The 22,180-nt window shown below is 44.1% G+C and overlaps 1 protein-coding gene across 1 annotated transcript in view; it reads left to right on the top strand.

The window, feature by feature from the left end:
* Positions 1–22,180, top strand: part of OSBPL5 (oxysterol binding protein like 5) — a 167,254-nt gene that overhangs the window by 96,912 nt on the left and 48,162 nt on the right. The window contains exons 2-6 of the mRNA XM_044425935.1: positions 383–539; positions 6,697–6,770; positions 15,223–15,303; positions 18,197–18,298; positions 19,688–19,891. Coding sequence (XP_044281870.1) covers positions 404–539; positions 6,697–6,770; positions 15,223–15,303; positions 18,197–18,298; positions 19,688–19,891 — 597 coding nt within the window. The 5' untranslated portion in view covers positions 383–403. The remainder of the gene's footprint in view (positions 1–382; positions 540–6,696; positions 6,771–15,222; positions 15,304–18,196; positions 18,299–19,687; positions 19,892–22,180) is intronic.

Raw genomic sequence — 22,180 nt, 5'->3', positions numbered from 1 at the left:
TGAATAAGAATGTTAAAAAATGCAAATACTCCGAATGTGGATATCAAATATTTTTTTAAAAGGTATGTTATTTTCTCAACCCATCCGAAAATCATTTCAAAATGCTTTATTGAGTAATAAATATTATTCTGGCTGGTTTAATGAAAGAAAATTGTATGTGCATCTGCCTTACCTACTGAAATTAGTAAACTTCCAGCAATAACGAATCATAGTAGGTTTTCTGTGTGTGTGTTTGACCACAGCAGGGTTAAAAGAAGCCCAACACTCCGTTTAAGAATAAGAAAGCATAGTGAAAACAAACAAAAAATGCACAATTGGGCAGAGTGTGACATTTATGTTTCCTGTGACTTGACGCTACTGTTATTTCTGTCCCTTCCTTTAGAAAACCCCTGCAGCACATGCCATGAAGGAAGAGAATTTTCTTCGGCGCAGATTCTCACTCTGCCCTGCTGCATCCACTCCTCAGAAAATTGATCCTCGCAAGCTGACCCGGAACCTGTTTTTTGGGGCCGATAATGAGATCTACCCAATCAGCCCAGGTCAGTGCGTGCTCTGTGGATTTTGTAATATGTTGTATGCCAGGATGAGCTAGATTGGAATCTACTGGTAGATTTCCAGGTGATGTACAGTAGAATGGGAATGGTTTCCAACAAAAAATCCTCCTCTACCATATCATACTGGGGAAACGGGCAGATTTATTTGGGAAAGGGGACCCAACGGGAGCAGCCTTCCCCAAACATAGAGCTGAGCCTGTGTGTTCAGAAAAGCACAACAGGAGAGGGAGGATGTTGTTTAGTGTAGTATAATTGTTCTTGCTGCTATTTACTATTCTAGTTCTCATTTGAGTGGGGGTTTTTTGGGGGGGGTCCTTCATCCTACTCCCCCCCCAGGTTTCAAGTTTTCCTAAAGATTGTGTGTGTGTGTTTCTACAAACCTTCCACAAACCAACCTGGGTTCCCCAGGGCTGTCAATACCTTTCCCTTCGGGTATGGATAATGTCATTTTGGCTACCTAAGTAATAAAACCCAGACAATGAGTTTGCACTTAATATTTAGAATCAATATTATCTATTATAAGTGGGGCTTGCAAAGTATCCCCACCTATAAGGGGTGTACTCTTATATAGAACTTCGGGTAGCCTACAACAGAAGCCCTAAAATGGGCCCTCAACTTTATTAGACTTTAAGAAACGGCTGTGAGCACCACTGCAAAATGCTTCATCGGCGGATCATGACTTCGGTGCCTGCCTCGTCACGTCGAAGGATCTCGGGCTGTGTCTCATTCAACAAAAATGTTTGTTTCACATTTGTTTGTACTGGACATCCTGACAGTTCTCAGTATCCTCCACCCTTTAAGCGCTTTCCTGAGTCACCAGCTACTCCAGAAATGGGGACTATTAAGTCTCACACACTTTTTGTGGCTCCTCTTTGGAGCACAGACTGCTGCAGTTATGGCCGTTCACTGACCAAAGAAGCAAATCATCAAAGAGAGAACGTCAATTTGCATAATATGTGCTTATTTCAACATATATGCATAGATGCCTATTTAGAGATAATTATTATAATTCAAATAGACATGCAGGGCATATCGCCATACTGTACAAGGCGATAGCCACAGCCAGATGACCTGGGCGGCCTGCCTACCGAGACTGGTGTCCAGGTAGCCAGTGTTAAAGAGCAGTTCTTGTGGCTCCTCAGCTTTAAACCAGAATTGGACAGGTCAGTCCTTCAAACAGAGGACAGTCCTCTTCAAATGAACACCTGGCCACCCCAGAACTTTTCCCTGCAGCTCAAATAGGAGCTCTGGAGGAGGAGGAGACTCAATTTGGAAAACAGCTTAAAAAGTTAACACTCAGTCCTGATAGGATTTGTGCTTCAACAGCTGCTTTTAGGCTTTTAAAAATGCAGGCAATTTAATCATGTCAGGTCTAGTTTGGTCTTAAGCCCACCTTGTTAATGAGTGAGAGGAAGTTTGAAATAGGGACATCTTGCTTCACATTAGTTTGTTGAAAAAGATTTCTGACCTGCTGTTGTTGTTGTTGTTGTTGTTGTTGTTGTTGTTGTTGTTATTATAACATTTCTATGCCGCCCCTTGCTGAAACCTCGGGGCGGCTTACAACACGATAAAATACAATGAAATACAAACAGACTGAAATGAAATTCCACTATAATAACAACAAAATGGCCAACAAGTGTTAAAGATAAGAAAGCCAGTAGCTGCAAACAGTACTGTCATTTATAGAGAAACCAACCTAAGGGGGAGAACTCCAGCTACATTGTTTTACCATACTGACTGCTACGTGTTAGCTTGTTCAGTGGGATTTCCTCCTGCACCGGTGTGGTGAGTTTGCAGCCCTAAATCTCATTCTCATGAGTGGGATATTTTGCTCCTACTGAAAAGGAGCCTTAGTGGGACCCCAGCACAGACGTGAAAGGGACCATCACAACTTGTTGCTGTCCAAATAACACTGCCTGCCTTGTGGAACAGTTAGCAACAAGCAAGATTCCCTTGTAAATATATTACTAGAAAAGTACAGGGTTGGTGGATGATGGGCTGCAGGCTCCAGAAGTCGATTGTCCCCAGAACTGCAGTTCCCACTGGGATAGGAGCAAATCCCATGCCTGCATTATTCAAATATATATCTAAATGGAGAGGTGAGCAAGGCATTGTGTCTATGGCGGCATATTCTTCCCTTTGCCTTCTATCCAAAGCCTCTCCACAAAGCTCTTCCTATGTCTGAGAACCATTGAGTTGGGTCAGCAAAACAAACTGAGGAGGGAACTGAACAGACCTGTCTTCCCCATAGGCCTTCCAGATATTTTGGACTACAACTGCCATCATTCTGAGCCCACGTGCCCTTGGAGTTGAAGTCCAAACTTCTGGAAAACACCAGATTAGAGAAGACTGTAATAAACTGCAGACTCTGTTTGTTTTTCTCCTCCTCCTCCCTCCCCATTTTTGTTTAATCTATAATTAAAGAGAAATACATAACCTGCCCTGACCCACGTGCGATAAATTCTAGAGCTGTGTGTAAAAAGCCTCTTGAGATTATCTGTCCTATTTGTGGATGAAGAAATTAAGGGAGAGGGATATTTTCACCAAGTTTGTCTAGGGAGAGGAGAAATCCTCAATGGTTTCTCGCAAGTAGAACTCACCCTTGCCAGGGCATGTAGCACATTTCTTCCCTTCTCAGAATTGTTGTTTTTTTCCTGCTGCCACCAAGGCATCAGCAGTGTTGGCAGCTTGGCCCCCATTCCTGCATTGACTGAACGTAGCCCTGAGGGAGGCAGTGTTGTATCCGGCCCCAGGGAAGAGGAGGGGCTAGTGCTGTGCCTGGATCTGCCCTCTGAGCTCCTTAAAGCCGCCTTCCGCCTTCCAGCAGTGGGCCTCAGTTGTTCTGCCTTACGGCTGGAATGGGCTCTCACTTACTCTTGCGGTGTCCCTGAGCTCACCTGCTCACTGCGAGGTGGCTGCTGGGTGTGCTTTCTTGCTATTGCACATTGCTCTGCAGCCGTCCCTATCGGAAAAGGCCTTGCAGCACGAATTACCTTTTCATCTGTTCCCCTGGGCTTTAATTGACGTGTGGGAAGCGAGGAGGCTCCAGACTGTGAAAAGAAGGCTTGTGGGTTTCTTGTGCACCTCCTAAGAAAGGTAAGCACAAGAACCCAAGCCCAACCTGCCTTTCTCCAAACTGTTCTGCACCACTGCATTTCTTTTCAAAAGGAACTTATTTTCTATGAAATTGAATGAGTGGTCAAGAGAAATATGGGAGAAAGCTTGGGCAAGGGGCTATTTGGGAACACCACAATTTTTCCTCATTGCCTCCCACGTCTTTAGCAGAGCAAACATGGGAAGCCTTTCCTTTTACTGCAGCTTTGTACAGGGAATGGCTTCACATATTGCACCCTGCCTGAAGGAAAAGGTCACTTTCTGCATTTCCTCTTCTTTACAATTGTTTGGAGTAGGAGACTCTGTCGTGTTTTGTACGAAGCTACCCTTTTGGCTGAACACAAGTGATCATGTGTGTGTTCAGATTTGGGGATTGTAGTTTTTATTTTACAAAAACTAAAAGTAAAATGCTTCAGAAGTAAGGGCCAGCATTTCAAATCGGCCCAAACCATGTCTAGATTTGCTGCCTTAGTTCATTGTCCTGCTGATGCGCCTTTACTAACTGAATGGCACTCTGGTATTTCACCAAGGAAACTTTCTGTGGCGTGGAGGTCATGGTGGGAACTATACGGCCATTTGTCAGGTGCTGGAAGCAAGACAGGAGGGCCAGCAAAACGGTTGGCAACCCTCTGCGGCTCAGTGATTACTGCCTCTTCAGTTGAATGCTGCCTGCTATGTACATCATGGCTAGCATTGCCCTCTTTTTCCCCTGAGCAACCGTTTGTTTCTTGCTACCTGAACAATAGGCAGAAATTCAACAGAGATGTGGTGTGGTGCCACTGAATACACATTTATTCCATTTTTTGTAGCAGTTCTATAGCCCAGTCCTGTTTTTTTGTTTTTTGTTTTTTTCCTTTCCTGCAATTGTTCTTCAGGACAATCCTATGCATATTACCTGCCAGTAATTGCCACTGAGGTTGTCAAGTTCACATCCTGATGGCCATTGCAGCATAGGCTTAAGGTTGCTCTCCAGGGAGTTAAAGGCCCTCCATTAGATTCCCTGATCATTAGGGCCAATTAGCTCTTTTCTTCCTCACTCCATTTTTAATTTCTTCTGGATAGAATGCCTAATAATGGTGATGCAGGTAGTGTGGTTGTTCTTCTCTACCATGCCAAGCCAATTAATGTTCCATCAGTGATTAGTCAAGATTATTGCTTAGCAGCAAAGAAAACAACTGAATCAGGAAGAAAGGATAAAGGAAGTGTTAGGGTCTTGTGAAGGCTTGTTAAACAACGAACAGAAGATGCTGCTGCTGTTAGTACAGAGGTAGCCCAATCTCTCTTATCTTATGGGAGATTCATTAGGAGTCTTACAATGTTTTGAAGTCCCAGTACCAGGGGATTTATGCAGGTGTCCCCTGGCAGTGAGATCCCAGTGGTCTGGGGTTGCAGTTCTCCAGGAGATCCATCCTGTTGCTGCCTCCTTTGCATTTGGGCTTGTTCATCGTTCCTTGCTCATAATGGAGTTTTCCCTTTTGAAGTGTGTCTGTCAGTGTTTATTGTATGATTGTGTTGTGGAGATAACTTACGTGCATGACTTTTAAATGTATGTAAGGTTACCAAGCAGCCATGTATCTTAGCATTCTTAAGGTACCTCACTGCTTAGACCTAAGCTATCTCAGGCCTAGGAATGATTCCTTCAGTGTTTGTATAAAACACGCCTTCCTATATTCCTGGGAAAGCAAGGGGTGAGTTTTGAAACAGCTATAAAAGCACAGAAGTTCAACTCCTGCCAAAGCCGGCGTAACTAATACAAAGCATAAGGAGACTACATAAGTGCTAGGCTCAATGCTTATTCACAAAGGTATCAGATGAATGATGCTAAGGGATGTTTAGGTGGGAATCCAACACACCTTGGCTGTAAATGCTATTGAAAACATTGGGGCATTCTTCCAAGTGAAAGCCTTTTGCATGAGGGAGAAGAGAAAACATGGGGAAGTATCACTGACATGCCAAATGTGGTGGGAGAACTGATCCACAGAACTGGGGGGAAAGATGTCAGCCCAGTCAGGGGATGGTGTGACTTTTTTTTTGTAACTGTCAAAGAAATAAATACATCTGCATGAATCAGTCTTGGGATTCCCATTAAAACTAACTGGCAGGCTGGGCCATATATACTCCTTCAGACAAATGAACACATATGGAAAGAAAGATAAATTCATTCAGTGATCAACTGCCTGCAGAAGACCATTGTGCAGAGACCTGGCTTTAAGACATCTGTGAGTGTGACAGGGTAAGGATGTCCATAATCCCAATATTTACTTGCCAGATCAAGTGCCCACGCTGGAGCTTACCACTCTGTTTGCCTAGGATCTCAGCCTGAGACAGCGGTTATAAATCTTTGTCATACTGGGCCTGCCAAGCCATGGAACAAGTCAGCTTAGGCTTCCTTTTTTAATAAAAGCAGCTTGAAAGGCAGAACTGATTCATATTCCAGACATGAAGCAAGGCAGATCAATGAGAGAGGCAGAGTGTTCTGTGCTTTGAGGAACCTCCCTAGGGAGCAAAAATAGTCTTCACCAAATCAGGTGAAAGCTTGCATATGTGATGGCTCCATCAGGGACCTGGCAATATAGGTGGAATGTTCCTGTCTCTCCCAGTTGCCTCAGATGCCACTTGTGCAGTGGAGTCCGTTCATATGTTCAGCTGACAGGGATGGATAAGGAACAGGCATGCATGAGTGAGCTAGGCCTTGGCCAAAAAGCAGTGAATAGCAAGTAATTCTCTTTTCAAGAAATATGCAGAACTGGCCAAAAACTTTGTACCTACTTGCATAGCCTTTACATCTGAACCTCTACTGGTAGCCTGATTGTGGGACTGTTCTTCTATACCGCCTTCTGCAATAATGGGTCCTAATTATCTCAACATGCTCTCCTTTTGCTTTAACTAATTTTAGGGCCCTTGTTTGGGGATGTGACACTTTCTGCTGTGGTTTCCTTTAGAATAGAGCCCTTTACACAGAGCTTGTTTGAGGGGTTCTGTTTATCTGCTGAAATCCTCAGTGCTTTATTATGCTGTTGTGTTTCAGGGAAAGACATGGAAGGAAACAGCTTGTCCATGCTGAAAGATGAGATTCCTCAGACCCCGAACTCTGCTAATAAGGTAATGAGGTTATAGGGACTGTTTGTTTTTTCTTGCATTAAGACAAAGAGTAGATGGAGAAAACGTAGCTCTGTCAGTGAGGTATATTTTAAAGCAGAGTGTGAATACTTCCACAGCATGAGGCATACCCTTAAAATACCAGTGATGAATTTCATGTTTCTATGAATATGTAGCCAAGTTTCTCTTGATTTTCAGTAGCACCTTTTGAATGGAAGCCCAATATTTTTTGGCTAGACTTGCTTCTAATATCACACAGGGCTTCGAGTACAGGAACAATTCCTTTCCTAAGGTCCAAGTTCAAGCGGAGATGGTGTGGAGAACTGATGCCCACCTTGGAGGGCACATTTGTGGACCTCAGCTTTAGAAGCTTATTAAGCAAAGCTGTTCAGTCTAGCTTAGTTCAGCCTTTTCAAGGGGTAGAGGGATGAGAGCACTCAAATGTAGAAGGGATTACACATAGTTGAACTTCAGGTCTTGCAAAGGAATTCAGTAGAATTCCTGCCTTCTCTCTTCCTTTGCACACACCATGTGGCAACCTGTTCTTGGAATGCCACTTGGCTGCAGCAGTCATTTTGCCCACAATATTTTGTGGGTGGGGTTGGGGAAGCTGTTCAAAGAAAATGAATCTAAAACTGCTTTGTTTTCCTTGGTTCCTTGCCAATAAAAACAAAATACCCCATGACATTAAAATGACCCTACAGCTGTTTGATCCTGGCTGTTGGAGGAGATCAAATGGATTTTCCAGCTTTCTAAACTGCATGGAGGGTCCCAGGAGCCTCTCCAGTTTGCCAAGTCTCACTTCGCAGGTAGAGGGGAGCAAAAGTGGTGATGCAGGGAGAGCTGGGCTTCCCCCTCCTCTGCAAGCATTCACTGTCATTTTCCCAACACCTGAATAGGACTGAGCTGCGGCAAGCGTACAGGGGATAAACGCATCAGGTGGAAAATGTAGAGAGGTGTTCTGCCTTCTGAAGTGCTGCAGGACAGGTGACCCTTGTCGGTGGGTGTTATACAGTGCCTGTTGCTCTCCCCCACCCGCCAGCAGCTTGATCGTCACTGTGGACGTGGAGTGGAGTCCTTTTCCCTCTAGGTGCAGCTCCAGGGTTTGGCAGCTACCCTGCCGTTTTTGTTTAGGGAACAAGGAGACTTTTTCTGTACTTGCTCTGTTAAAAGTTAACTTAGACTGTTTGCATTGGGGTTGAAAGAGATGCATAACATTTTCAACAGAACTTTCTCCTACACTTTTAGGGGACAGTGGGAAAAACTTTTGAGTTGGAGGGGAAAGTCCTCCAATGCCATTGTTTGCATGACCGAGGGAAGGTTAAAACAAGACTTTACTTTGCATACTGTGAATTACATACGTACGCTTTACATAAGTGGGGGAAAGTCCGGTTTTGCCTCTGTTTTCCTAAAGGCGTAAGTTATTGTGTGGGTTTATAGACTAAGCCCATCAGCTTTATTTTTAAAAAAAATAACTACAAATAAATTGCACATATTCAGAAATAAGATTAGGGAGCTTGTACAATGTCAGAGGCACAAGGAGACTGCAGGAACATAGAGGGTGGGGACAGATGATACGGTGACCAGCCAGCTGCCCATGGGAACCAACAAGCAGGACGTGAGTCTAGCAGCACCAGTGTACATAGGCACACTCTCTCTGGTGCTAGAGGCAGCACAGGGCCATCAGGACCAGTAGTCTGGAATAGCCTTAACCTCCATCAATTTGCTCAGCTTCCTGTTAAAGTCACCAACTGTCTGACCATCACGCCATCCTGTGGAAGTGGATTCCATAGTTTAACTATGCATGATATGAAGAAGTGCTTCCTTTTATCCCTGTCCTGAATCTCCCACCAAACAGCTTCATGGGATGAGCACATGAGACTCTAGTATCACATGACAGAGAGAAAAGATCTCCCCCTCTACATTCTCCACACTATGTATAATTCTTTACATGTCTCCCCTTACTTGCCATTTTTTCCTCGCAGAACAGTCTCAGCTGTTGTAACCTTTCCTCTTAAGCGGGTTGCTTGAACCCTTTGACCATTTTCGTTGCCCTTTTTTGCACATCCTCCAGCTCTGCAATATCCTTGCTGAGGTGCAATGAGCAGAACTATACACAGTATTCTAAGTGGGGCTGCACCATCAGCTGGTATAAGGGCAGTGTGATCTTGACAGTTTTATTTTTGATTCCATTTCTAATCATATCTAACACAGGCTTTGCCTTTTTCACAGACGTTGTACGCTGGGTTGACAGTTTCGTCATTTTCACTGTAATTTCTTAAAAATAAACATCCCATGACAACAGCAAATGCTGAAGCTGTTATATGTACATAAAGGGCACACTGACTTGTGGCAACACTGATCCAGTTCCAAAACTCTGCGCTATGTCAGCCAGGTTCTTCATGCATTAAATATTTTTTGAGGATAATCAAAATGCACAATAAAAATACAAAAGAATAAACATCTATCTTTAGCCTGATACTAGCCTACCAAAAGGCTAGTATATCAGTTATTATTTTCATCTCAGCTTGATAGATTGTCCAAAGGGAACTTGTGGTTCTTGTTTAATATATTTTGGGAAAGTGTGGTTGTGTAAATAATACCAAAATAATAGGGAAGTGCATGACCTGCATGGGAGTTTGTGCTGGGTGAAGACAACTTGCTCAGAAACTGTGTTTGCAAGCTGTAGAGAAGAGGAAGGGGACTGACACTGAGCACAACATGCTCGTATGAACTGCCTCTTGACCTTTTAAGAGAAAGTGGCCACAGGGTCAAGTGTGTTTTTCTTAGTTCTTTACTTTCAACTCCCTCTTTTAACAGAGGGTATTTCCAGATGAGGTTTTTACTGTGCAGTCACCCTGCACCATTCACAGAATTGTATATAGGCTTGTGACCAAACGGCACCATCATGTTGTTTGTAACTGTCTTTTCCCATTGCTTTGTCCACTTCTTTCTTGCAAGAAAAATACCTGTTAGAGTGCCATCTTATATGTTTAGCCAGAAAAAGTCCCAGCAACCTTGAAGACTAGATGGACTTATTTCCACCTAATCATACAGAGGATGGCACTCTTGAGGAGGCAAAGACAGAATAGCTGTGCAATTGATTGCTAGTGCTAGGACTAATTAACTAAACTTCTGTCCCATGTGGTTTGAAACAGAGTTTTGAAATGACAAACGCATTGAGCAGATTCACATATAATGCCCTCTTATGGTGGTAAACCATGATGTGCCTGGCAGCCATGGCGAGTGTGACAGATGATGGAGCCCATCGTGGTTATTTCCCTTCCTCTAGGCAATATCCCAGGCAACACGACATGGAAGAGTGAGGTGCCCCCTTTGACAGCCATGGCTGTGACCCAGTTTTGCCTTGCTGCCAGTTGTGAAGACTCTGCGCTGCACAAAGAGGTCTCACACCCTGAAGCATGATGGGGAGGTTGATTGGGCACCCCTGCCCCTTGCTCCAGAGGCAGGGATGCCTGGTCCACTCTGCACTGCTTCTCCTTTCTCACTTTCTCAGGGCAGCCCTGCTGAGCAGGTCATCAGCCTCCTGCTCTTGCCCGGGAGGAAGCTCCAAGAACAGGGCATCCCTGCCAAGCCCCTGGCACCACTCCTGGCCACTGCCTTGACGTGAGGTGCTCGGGCAGCTGTGGGAATGTGGGAGCATGTATTCTGCCAGGCTGCACCCTTATTCCAAGGCAAGAGCAGTGAGTGTGGATGTGGGCTCAGTGAGGATGCATCCCTGCTGAGCAGATTGGTTCAGACCAGTTCAAGCCAGAGCAAACCAGTGACTCATGGCTCCCCAGCCTGGTGCCCGCCAGAGAGACTTCCTCCCCAGCAGTAATAAGACAGTGCAAGCTCGGTTGGGGAAGGTGGTGCACGCCAGAGCATTTTTCTCCCAAGGAGAAAGGCAGGCAGGCATGCGTCCTAGCTGATTCTCCCCCCTTCCTACTCACATGTAAGAAGTCTCCATTCATGTGCAAGTATGCAGTTGGGATACCCTGGCTGCTTTCCCAAAGATCTCTGGGACAGGAGGCAGGAAGAGCCGAGACAGTTGCTCCAGTCAGCCATGGTCTCTGGCTAGCTGCTTGGAGGGAACAGCAGCAACCACTCCAGACAAGCAGCTCACCATGATGGATTCTGCTGTCCAAGTTTGGTTGGCACAAGCAGTGGTGGTAGGGAGAACCCCTAATGTAGACTGCTGTGTCTCATTGTGGTTCACAACCACTGTAAGTCACAGTGGTCGATCACCATGACTGCATTCAGACACAGCAAGCAGCCATGGTTTTTTCCACGATGATTGCTTATTTGTTTTTATTGTTACTTGATTTTCGGCGCCAGGTGAAGACCTTTTTATTCAAACGTTATTTTAATTGTTAATATTATTCATTTTATTTTTTGGGCCAGGTTGACTCAAATTATATTATCTTGTTTTATACTGTGTTTATTTATTTATTATTGTGAGCCACCCCGAGGCTTCGGTGAATGGGGCGGCATAGAAGCCTTCTAAATAAATAAATAAAATAAAATAAAATAAAAATTGTGTCATGTGAACCCAGTCATTGCGTACTGGGTTCAATTGTGTTTAACTGGGGGTTTCACATATGGGCTTGAACAGATTGAGAATTGGCAGCAAAACCGCAAGTAATTCAGGGACTGGCTTTCTTTGCTACTAAAGCTGTTAACTAATTACAGTCTTTCTCAGTTAATTGTTTTGGCTGTGATCAGGAACTTCAATGCATGTGCTTTCAAGTTCTCTTCTATGAAGACAATAATACTCCATAGTTGCATTCGCATTTCTTATCCTCTAAAGCGTGGTCTGAACAAAGGGGCAGTTGCATGTGGAAACAGAATCTGCAGAAACATAGGAAGCTGCCTTGCTTCGATTCACATTATATCCGTATCTGGCCCAGTTGCTTCTATTCTGACTGGCTCTGGCTTTCTGGGATTGCAGACAAATCACTTTCCATTCACCTTATACAACCTGATCCTTTAAGCTGGAGATATTAAGGACTGGTCCTGGGGCTTTCTGCATGCGGAGCATGTGTTCTGTCAAGGAACTATGGCCCCCTGGCATCCATAACTTCATGGTGGAGCGCATGATTTGTGGGCAGATGCTTGGGCTTCATTTCAGCTGGGGCCAACAACAAAGGGGTTAATCCAAAGTAAAAGTGAGTTTTGGGAAAGAAAGTTCAAGGGGAATGGGTGAAGCAATATCATTTCAGTGTTCCAGAAGAGTTGATAGTTTTAGCAGGGTGTTCCCAGGCCTAAGGGACAGCAAAACAGGCATGTGGAGTCCTTTAATGGACCAGGAGAGCTGGGGACAGTGGAGGAAGGCAGAGAAAGAAAAATGAAGGCTAAATGTAGGAATATGATGAGAGATGGGAGTGGGGGAACAGAAGGGGTGCAGCTATACTTTGGGAAGAGTGTAATCAACTTGGTTCACACAATCACTGTGTGTGTGTGTGGGGGGGGATCTATTTGGTGCCCCCCCCCACAACAGGCCATGGGATCTCAGTAGTTTCTTAACCACTCCAACAAGTCACCGTTACCAGGTTGGAAACAATACAAGAAGCCACAGCCAGCAAAGGTAATTATGTAAATCTGCTGGAATGTGACTAGCTTGTCCGAGGTAGTTAAAAGGTTCTGTGTCTTGTTAACCACCCGTGACTGTCCAGACTGGGGTATCCTGCTCTCATTCCTGGTGACCTGTGGTGAAAAATGAAAAACCGAAGATAGGTCTGCAGTACAGAAAGCCGTTCACAGTCACAACACTCTGGCAAATTTGTCCCTCTCTCTTGCTGCCTCTCTTGTAGTGTTTTTGTCTCTTCACGTTGAAAAATGGGCTGTTTAATGTCAAGTGGGCACCTGCTCATTTTGGAATGTACTGAAGCCACAAATACACTTCCCTTCTGCAACCAGCCATTTCCGTGGGCTTTTCAGTTACTGGCTGGGCAAGCTTTCTTCATCAGTATGATCTTGGCACAGAAATGTCTAGTGTGTACTCAGTCTGCTTGTGTCCTTCTGTTTTGCAACATTCAGAGTAAGAGTAGTTAACCAAGGGCATTGGTTACCAACCTTTCACACCTTTTGGACACTTTTGTAATATGTTAGAGTACATCTGAGAAGAAGTAGCTGAGGCAGTAATAAAATGCTGCCCTGCCGCTGCCCTTCCTCCTAGACTTAAGCCTGGGGAGCACGATAGAGGTGCCCACTGGAATGCCGTCAAAGCATGGCTGGGTTTTTGAACCCTCCTGAGTTAAAGAAAGCTTTCTGTGCTAGTAGAATGCATTGCCCCCACTGCTTGCTATACATCCAGCACTCAAAGAATCAGGAGCAGACTCAGTTGGCAGGAAGCTCTGATAGAGAAAGAATCCAGGCAGGCGTGAATTCAGGAACAAAACGTTCATTGTGTTCCCTGAGGACTGCATTCAGAACCCCAGCGTTCTAGGGGATTTTGCTATTGCCAAAGCACGATTCCTCTTCTATATTTTTTCAGCTCAAATTAATACATTCACGGAAATCTGGATTTGGGTTTGTTTTTCCATCCCAGCTGCTTTTATTCAAGAGTTAATAGATTTATTATCTTGCCTTCCTCTCTTTTAATGTTAGACCTAGCTTAGACATAATGCCAACCAGTGGCTTTTTACTGTGTGAACAAACCCCTCAAAAACCCTTGTACAGCTGTGAGGAAGAGTTTGGAGTTCAGGAGAGGTGTAGTTTAAAAAAGCAAATAAACAAACCAGGATCTGGAAGCACAAATTAATCTTGGTTTGTTAAACCACAGTTTAAGCTCATGCTCTGTTTGGATATCATGGAAAATGTTCTCTGTTTAAAAGTGGAGATTCCAGTCTCCTCATGGCTATGCAAGGGAGGAGGAGGAGAGAATCAGACAAGCCCCAAGGCCTCCCACATTACAGCTGAACCAGCTTTAAATCAGCATTGAGCTTCAGCGGGTGGTTTAAAACCAAGATAAGGGTGCTTTGCAGACTCAGTTTTGATGAGACAGTATCGAATGGGACCCGCCTATGGACATATGCATAGTGACTATCTTCCCTTCTTTGGGTTGATTTCCCTTCCTTTCATTTTTAGCTAACTATGGCTGGCATAAATCTGATCCCCTTGAATTCCTAGTTTGCAAACATACTTCAAGCCTATGGCTCCTGGGAGATGTTTGGAAGAACAGAAAGTGTTTCATTTGGTGCTGTTTTAAATGAAATGGTTACATGAAAACAAAGCTGTAAAAACTACGGTCTGCAGAAGCCCGTATCTAGATGAACTGAACCAAAAGGAGCCCTGATAGCCATGCACACTTTTCCTTTTGTTAATATTGACTTAGCTTACATGAAACTGCACTGCCAACCTGTGTTCAAGGTCTCAATCTGTGCATTGTAACCTTCAAAATATAAAACAAAACCAAAACAAAGCAAAGGAAAGGAACACTGCAACACTTCAGATTCCCCAAAAGCTTGTTTGACATGCTTTGCTACATGACAGTGTGTTTTATTTAATTAAGGTATCATTTTTATGTATGTATGTATTTATGTACTTATAAAGTGTTCTCCATAGTGATACACTGGAGTGGTACACAATAAATCAAGATACAAAATCCAGGCATTTGCAGTAGAAGAAAAGCTAATGGTGTTGTGCATCATTGTGGCAGGAGTTGGGTCTTCGCTAGGTCTTGTGGCACTGATGAGACCCCATCAATGCATAGTTGTACTCTGGGTAGTGGTGCAAAACTGTGAGCCAGAGATTTGTGCTGTTGTCCCATCCGAATTCCTAATTTCACCAAAAGCCAAATCTGGGCAAAGATGAGTTCCCCATGGACTTTGGAGGGAGCAGGACAAGCAAGGGCTCGAGGCCAATCTGGTATGCATGACTCTGGGGGCAAGGGTAGCAGTTCCTGTGTGGCCAGGGTGCGTGGGCACCTTGTGACCTTCCACATGTTTTGTCCTGCAGCTCCCATCAGCCCCAGCCACCATAGCCTGTGGTGAGGAATAACTGAAATTGTGAGCCAAAACATCTAAAGGGCCACAGGTTGTCCTGTATGGTGTAAGGCTCAGAGCTGCAGTTTCAAGGAGGCGCTCCAGGTTCAGGGATGTCAGGTTTGGAAGTCTTCTGTTTGATGGTCCCTGAATCGAGACCTCAAGGTTGCAACCCCTGCATAGCACTTCTGTGGGTAGTGGCCTTTTTTCCTCCAAGATGGTGCCTCAGGTCACTGCTGATGGTCTGGCTTATGGCAGGTGACCATGACTGCTCCTGTCCCTGGTTTTGGGACTTAAGCCATACCATCCCTACCTTGCTGCAGAAGCATCGTTTTGTGTGTTGGAGAAATGAGTACATCTTAATACGTCTTCGACATTGTATTTTCTCACATTCATTATTTAGGTGGCTATTGCTTTTCTCTTTGCATTTTATTTACATATTTAACTTATTCTAATTCCTTTCATTTTAGACGGAGTACAAACTCTGCAATGGCTCTGATAAAGAGTGTGTATCTCCTACTTGCAAAAACAACAAGAAAGAGACATTGAAGGTGGGTGAAAGAAGATTGATCTTAGATCAGTCTTCCAAACTGAAGGTTCCTAGTGCTCATAGTTTGAAGGTAGTGTGAACTGTTCCTCAACTGCAGTGGTATAGCCAGGACCCTTGCTACTTCCTTAAAAGTGGTAGACATGTAAATGAAGGATTCCATCAGAACATCACAAAGTATATTATCTTTTCATGTAACCCAGCCTTTTGTACCCTGGTGCCCTCCGGACATTTTGGACTACAACTCTCAGAATTCTTGACCATTGACTATGCTGGGTGGGTTAGATAGAAAACCAAAGCATCTGGAGGACACCAGGTTGGACAAGATTGTTAGACCCCATAGCTGATCTTACAATGCTAAAGGAGCAGGGGGTGTTGACCCTCCTGAATCAAGTCACCCAGAGATGGCATTATTTTGGAATGGTGGGGTGTGAATAATTAATTTAAAATATGGTCTTGAAAATTCAGACATACCAATATATCAGGATTGAGACTGCAGCCCTAGACATCCTTACCTGAACCTGGCCTGTGGAAATCAGTGAGACCTACTTCTGAACAGATCTGTGCAGGTGCTGTTGGCATAAATTACAGCGGCATTACATTATTTATATTGCAAATACAGAGAATAAGCTCCCTGCATTGACAGGGGCTGTTGCCACCTGCTTTCTCAGGCAAGAATTGCAAAGGAGCTGTTTTAAAAATGAGATGCAGATTACTCATTAAATTTCCTGTTCTACATATTAAGAATCTAATTGCAGCAATGGTGTGCAATAAATATTTAGCAGGTGTACTCTTCACGCACACAAAAGCTCTCTCAAAGCAAACTGGTCCACATTGAGACACAGGTTGGTTCAAGGAAAGAAAGGCAGTTCCCACTCACCCTTCAGGTTTATTAGGCAGTCAGGTCTTGTAAATTATAATAAAAATTATTATTATTATTAATTTCATTTCTATACCACCCCACAGCTAAAGCTATCTGGGCAGTTTATAACAGTCCATAAAAAGAGATGTTTAAAACCTTAAAACAAGTTTAAAACACCTAAAACAGACAATTGCAAAAAAATGTATCTGCAAAACACTGCCTCAAGCCCCCTGGATGGCCAAGTGAGAAGAGGGCCATCTTAACCTGACAATGAAAAGGAGATGACTTTGGCCCTGCTGGGCTGCAGTGGAGCGGTTGCTCCATAGATGGGGGGGGGGGGGTACAATGGAGAAGGCCCTTGCTGCAGCTCTCCATGCTTCCCCTGGAGTTGGCACTCAGAGCAGGACCCCAATGGTTGAGAGTAGTATCCAAGTAGTCCCCGAAGAAGAGCGGATGAGTGTCCTTCCTGATCCCAGGTCACCACAGGCAGGCAAGCGCACTATACACACCATGTCATAATATGCTCCTCTTATTTTTTATGCCAAAGAATATCTTTGCATACCTAGTAATTTTCCCAAAACAAATTACCTTCCCTTACATTTGGTTATGATCCTGAAAGGCCCTCGAATTACCAGAATGACTTTACATAACCGATAACTACATTTAAATGCTCTTAGCATTGCCGCAGATTAAATGCCCAAAGTCAGGAAAAAAGATCTTGGTACATAAGGCTGCCTGGTAGTTGCTGCAAGCCCATGGGGGGCCTATGTGCAGTGAAGCCGGGTGCCAGGTTGAAGTGCCACCTAGAGGGTCTTCAGAGAGTACTTACTGCAGGCACCAGATGGCATCGGGCATGGCATCCACCCACCGAAGGCATCTGGCCTGCAGAGGATGGGACATCTGCCCCCACACCCTGAGACATTTCCCCACCTCTGTTGTAGGGGATCAACTGGCTAGGCCAGCTGGCTAAGTATTGGTTTGTCCTGCTGGCAGCAGCTTTCCAGAGTTTTAGGAAGGAGTCTTCTTCCAGTGTCGCTACCTGTGGTGGAGATGGCAGGGGAGCTGGAATGGTGGGCATTGGCTTTTCAATGCAGCACGAGCTGTTTCTGAAGTTTCTCCCAGTGTTTTAAAAGCACTGGCTCCAGGGGAAGGGGAGAGGCTCTTGTTGCCAAAGCCCAGGAGTGTACACAGCACACAAGGACCCTGTCCAGTTAGGGTGGTGGTAGAAAGTTGATGATCAGCCTATCCCAACCTGGTGCCCTCTAGATGTTTTGAACCACAAACCCTAGGATTCCTGCATAGTGACCACAGGTAGAATTTGAAGTCCAAAACAGTTGGCAAGGGCTAGATATCTATATGCATTACATTTGCTGTAGCTTCATGGCCATAGAAAGATGCTGACCCTGGGGATTTGAAAACATGATAAATGTTAACTATTCATTAGTAAGATTACAAGCACTCATTGGTCTTACCTGAAAGGTATTAAAATGGGAAACATCCCCAGGTCTGAATTGCTACTCCATTCTTTTAATTCTGCATTGTCCAAGATTCTTGTTTAATAGTAATAACATTTTTACCCTTCCTCCAAAATGCTCAGGGCAGGGTAAGCTGTATCCCTTGCATTTTATCTGCACAAACAGCTGGTTCAGTAGGTTAGGGTGAGAGAGTGACTGACACAAAATCTCTCACTGAGCTTGATGGCCAAGTGAGAATTCAAATTTAAGTTTCTCTGTTCCTAGTTTGGCACGTTTGACCACGATGCTGTGTGGGCTCTTTGAGGAAAAAGATTTGCTCAGTGGAACTGCACTGAGCATACAGCCAAAATCAATAGCAATTTGCCAAAAGAGAAAGCCCCCGCTGGTGACTGGATGTTGCAAAAACTTCCAGTGAGTTTCCTATAATGCTAGTCGCTGCTTTAAATGAATGGCATGAGTTTCATCTTCCCTTCTAAACTTGCCTCCCTCTTTTTTTTCAGTACAGAGGAAAAAGAAAAAAATATGCTCATGAATGCTCTTTTATCTCTATGCTATAACAGGTGCAAAAGAAGAATTACAGGCAGGAGAAGAAAAGAGCCACCAAGCAACTCTTCAGTGCTTTGAAAGACCCCAGTGTGGTCATTATGGCAGATTGGCTCAAGGTAATTTAGTGCAAAATATCATTTTAGGAATACTTGGATGAGAAGATCCAGCCGCTTTTAGAGCTGTACATTCATTATCCATCAGCTGCCATCTTTCAAAAGGGTGTTTGCAGCATAAAATTAGTCCTGATTGGGAAACAAAAGCTGAAGACTGCAGTAATACATTTTGAGACTGCAGCAGTATCTGGGATGTGTAAGTGGCAGAACAGGTGATAAAATTCAGATCTTGGGAAGCAAAGGAAATGGTAAGAAAGACTGATAACATCCTTCCTGGCTTATCAAAAGTCATCTTTGTTTGAGAATGCCTTGAGGCATGATTTCCTAGCCCAGTTTTCTGAAGAGCACAGACATGTTTTCTGAAGAGCACAGACATGTGAATTGCAACATGTATAGAAATTTATTATTTACATATAATATGTGTATTTTTAAGGGAAAGAGAAAAAGATGTCTCCCCCCCCCCAGGATAATAATCCATCTCTCTCAAGAGGCCTAAAGTTTACAGAGAGAAGTAGTTCTCCAGCCTTGCTATCTAACCTCCTTTTCTTGGGTAATGCCAGTGATCAGGTCCCATGACCTTGCATCTTCATACACAGAGCACATTGATTTATTGCTGAACCTTTGGGTCTTATTGGTAGTTACGGCTTCCCACCAACTTGCAGCCTCCTCCAGCAGTCCACAATAATACAGTCACAAGCTCATCTCCTGATCTCTGCGGATCACCGGGAGCCAGCTCCTGCCATCTCTACTGACACAATCAGCTTATTCTGTTGCAGCCCCAACAGATACGTAAGACAAATGTGGGTCCATAGCCTTTCTGTGAAGGCACTAAAACACTAACTGAGCTGCAGTATGTAAAAACAAGATGAAGCCATGCGCATATTTTTCTTCAGATCCTGGAGAGGTACAAATGAAGGTACTTCAGCATACGTTGTGTTTGAAAGGTAAGAGGCCATAGGCCCCTGCCAGGGAAGAGTAGTTTAACAGTAAGGCTGACTCAAGGTCTAAGAGCAAAAACAGGATCTTGGGACAAAAGGAAGATGTTATCTTCTTAACTAGCTATTTGGAGAGCATCAGTCTCTTTCTTCACAAACAGTACAACTGTGAGTTTGACTTCAGCCCCAGGTTACTCAATCTAGAACCGTACAGCCAAACACTTGGGAAACTTTATTTATTTATTTATTTATTTATTTATTTATTTATTATTAAAAGCTTTTCTCTCCAGACCCCTACAGAACGTCTCGGGACGGAGACGTGCACTTTCTTTCAAAATAAAGGTGCTGCAGTCTGGCCCTGTTAGTAAAAATAGTCCTTGTTCAGGCTGTTTCACTGAGTAGGAGCTACTTTATTTTAGCAGAGAGAGGAAGAATGCCTTCTTACTCTTATTTTCAGATTCGCGGAACTCTGAAAAGCTGGACCAAGTTGTGGTGTGTGCTGAAACCTGGAGTGTTGCTGATCTATAAAACACCCAAAGTGGGACACTGGGTGGGCACCATCTTGCTGCACTCTTGCGAACTGATTGAGAGACCCTCCAAAAAAGACGGCTTCTGCTTCAAGCTTTTTCATCCTTTGGATCAATCCATTTGGGCGGTGAAGGTAAGTGTCAGGACAAACTTGAGTGCTTGCATCAAGCATCCTTGGAGCAAGAAGTCATAGACTTTTCACAGGTGGCAGTACAGTTCTGACAGGCGGCTCATGTCTAATTATGGAAGGCTCTGTTACTGAGATTTAAAGGAAGAGGAGAAATCTGCATAAATTCAGGTTTTCAACAGGATTCTCTTTCTGGAAGCACTTCTTAGAATAGGTTTGTTAAAACCTGGGCTGCATGCCCCAAAGATTCCTGGGAAAATCATTCCGGGAATAAACTGGCAGGTAGTGGTCATGTGAAGTTTGTGTGAAAGGAAAACACGGGGGAGGGGGAAATGCGGCATGTGGCCTGTGTGGCTGGTACCCGTTGGGGTTAGTGTAGCAGAGTTGCCCTCCTCTGGAAACAGAATATGGACAGGAGAAGATCCTGTACAGCTCTCAGAAGCTGCAGGCCATGCACTGGAGCACATTTCTGTGGTTAGGGGCTCTTTCAGCTACAAGATGATGGGAATAGGTGGGGGATTGCTGGTCCATTTACCCCTGTGAATAACAATATGATGCTGGAAGGAGGAATTAATACAGAGAGACCGGAGCATGTGGAATTTGGTATTGGAGGTGTAACAAGGCTTGTCATTCTTAGTGAGAAATATACAAGGTGGGGCATAAGAGCAAATGAGCAGGATTGCATCCCATCATCCTTTGGGCACTGGTGTATACAGTTGTGCAACATCTGGCTCTACTGAGGTGGGTGGGGTGGGCATAAAAGCTGAGCCTACAAATCTGAGGGGAGAAGCATGTATGTACATGAAGTGGTTTTTTGCAGTGTGAAGCAATGCATTATTAAAGCAATATATTAAATAAAATTACACTAAGACTGTAAGGGACAAAAGGTGCATTTGAACAGGATGAGATGAGACCGCAGACACAGGGAGGTCTTTTAAGAAGCTGCATGTCTGAGGGGGTTGGGGCAGAGCTCCCTGTCCCGAAAAAGTCCACCGTGCATGCGTAACGGTCTGCATGGGGCTAGTTTTCCTGAACAAGCCACATAGATAATTCCAGTCACTCATGGCTGCTACAGAGAATCAGAAGGTATCATTCTGCAATGTAGCCAATCAGATCTGGCAGCATCATGACATCACTGAGGGCCAAGCAAATGTACAGGAAGGTTTACTGGGAAAAAGCAGCTCTTAAGGTATCCAGAGTATCAAAGGCTTTAAAAGGGGCAAAACCAGCACTTGGTTGCTAGTTTGGGCCCAATTTAGCAACAGGAGGTAACACAAACACCAGAGTGAAACCCAGCTGGGGGTGGGGGTGGGGAGGCTGGAGAAGCATTTCTAATTAGAGTTAACATTTTTCCATACGTGTTATAATTTATTTATTAAAACATTTTTATGCCGCCCCATTCGCCGAAGCCTCGGGGCGGCTTACAACAATAAATAAAACCACATAAGTTAAAATATACATATAAAATAGTCATAATAATTTAAAACACACAATATAATATAAGAAGAAATACAGCGTGCCTTGTATGCACATCTCAGTATTTGAAAAGAACCAAACTGAGAGGAAGTACTTGTCAGTTTGACCATAGAAGAACCTAATTGTGCTGTGGGCAAGCTGTGTAGAGCCATTAGACACATCAGACTGGGGGTTTCCATCATGCAAAGCAATCTCTCTCTTTCTCCCACACAACACCTTTTGTAGATTTTTCTGTTTACCCTCTAGACTAAAGACGACTTCGGGTAACTCAAAGCAGTCTGCAATTTGAGTTCAATTCTCAGTATTGAATTCTTACTCCTGTATGGATTTTTTCGCTTTGCCTTCCAAAACACAATATTTTCATTGCAAAACCATCTAGCATGGCCCTTGTTTTTGAGGGAGCACGTCAGTGTGGTGTGCGTGATTATCAAGCAATGGGGCATTCAAGCATGACACTTTGTATGAAACCTGAAATGGAAAAGTGTGAGAGAGCGCAAGTGTTTCTGACACTGACGGTTGGAAATGTCTTTAAGGATCAGCCCCGGGACTTTCATTATGCCAGCTGCCGCAGTGTTTTGAGCTATACAGCATGGCAGCTCTGACCACTTCCAATTGAAAGCTCTTTGGAGTATTATTCTTTTTTAATGTGTTTTCAAAATGATGGTCATCCAGTCCTAAACTTGCTCACTCAGTAGTACACTGAAGTCAAGGAAATTTACTTCCTCTGAGTAAATGTGTAAAAATTTATGGACTACAGTACAGTCACATCACAGAGCATGTCCAGAGTTATTTCACAGAAGCCAACCAGCCCAGTTGGTT

The sequence above is a fragment of the Varanus komodoensis genome, unplaced genomic scaffold (genome assembly GCF_004798865.1).
Source record: "Varanus komodoensis strain SLA01 unplaced genomic scaffold, ASM479886v1 scaffold16, whole genome shotgun sequence".
NCBI lineage: Eukaryota > Metazoa > Chordata > Lepidosauria > Squamata > Varanidae > Varanus > Varanus komodoensis.
Note: the sequence above shows the minus strand (reverse complement) of the source record. Positions and strands in the feature narration are given on the sequence as shown.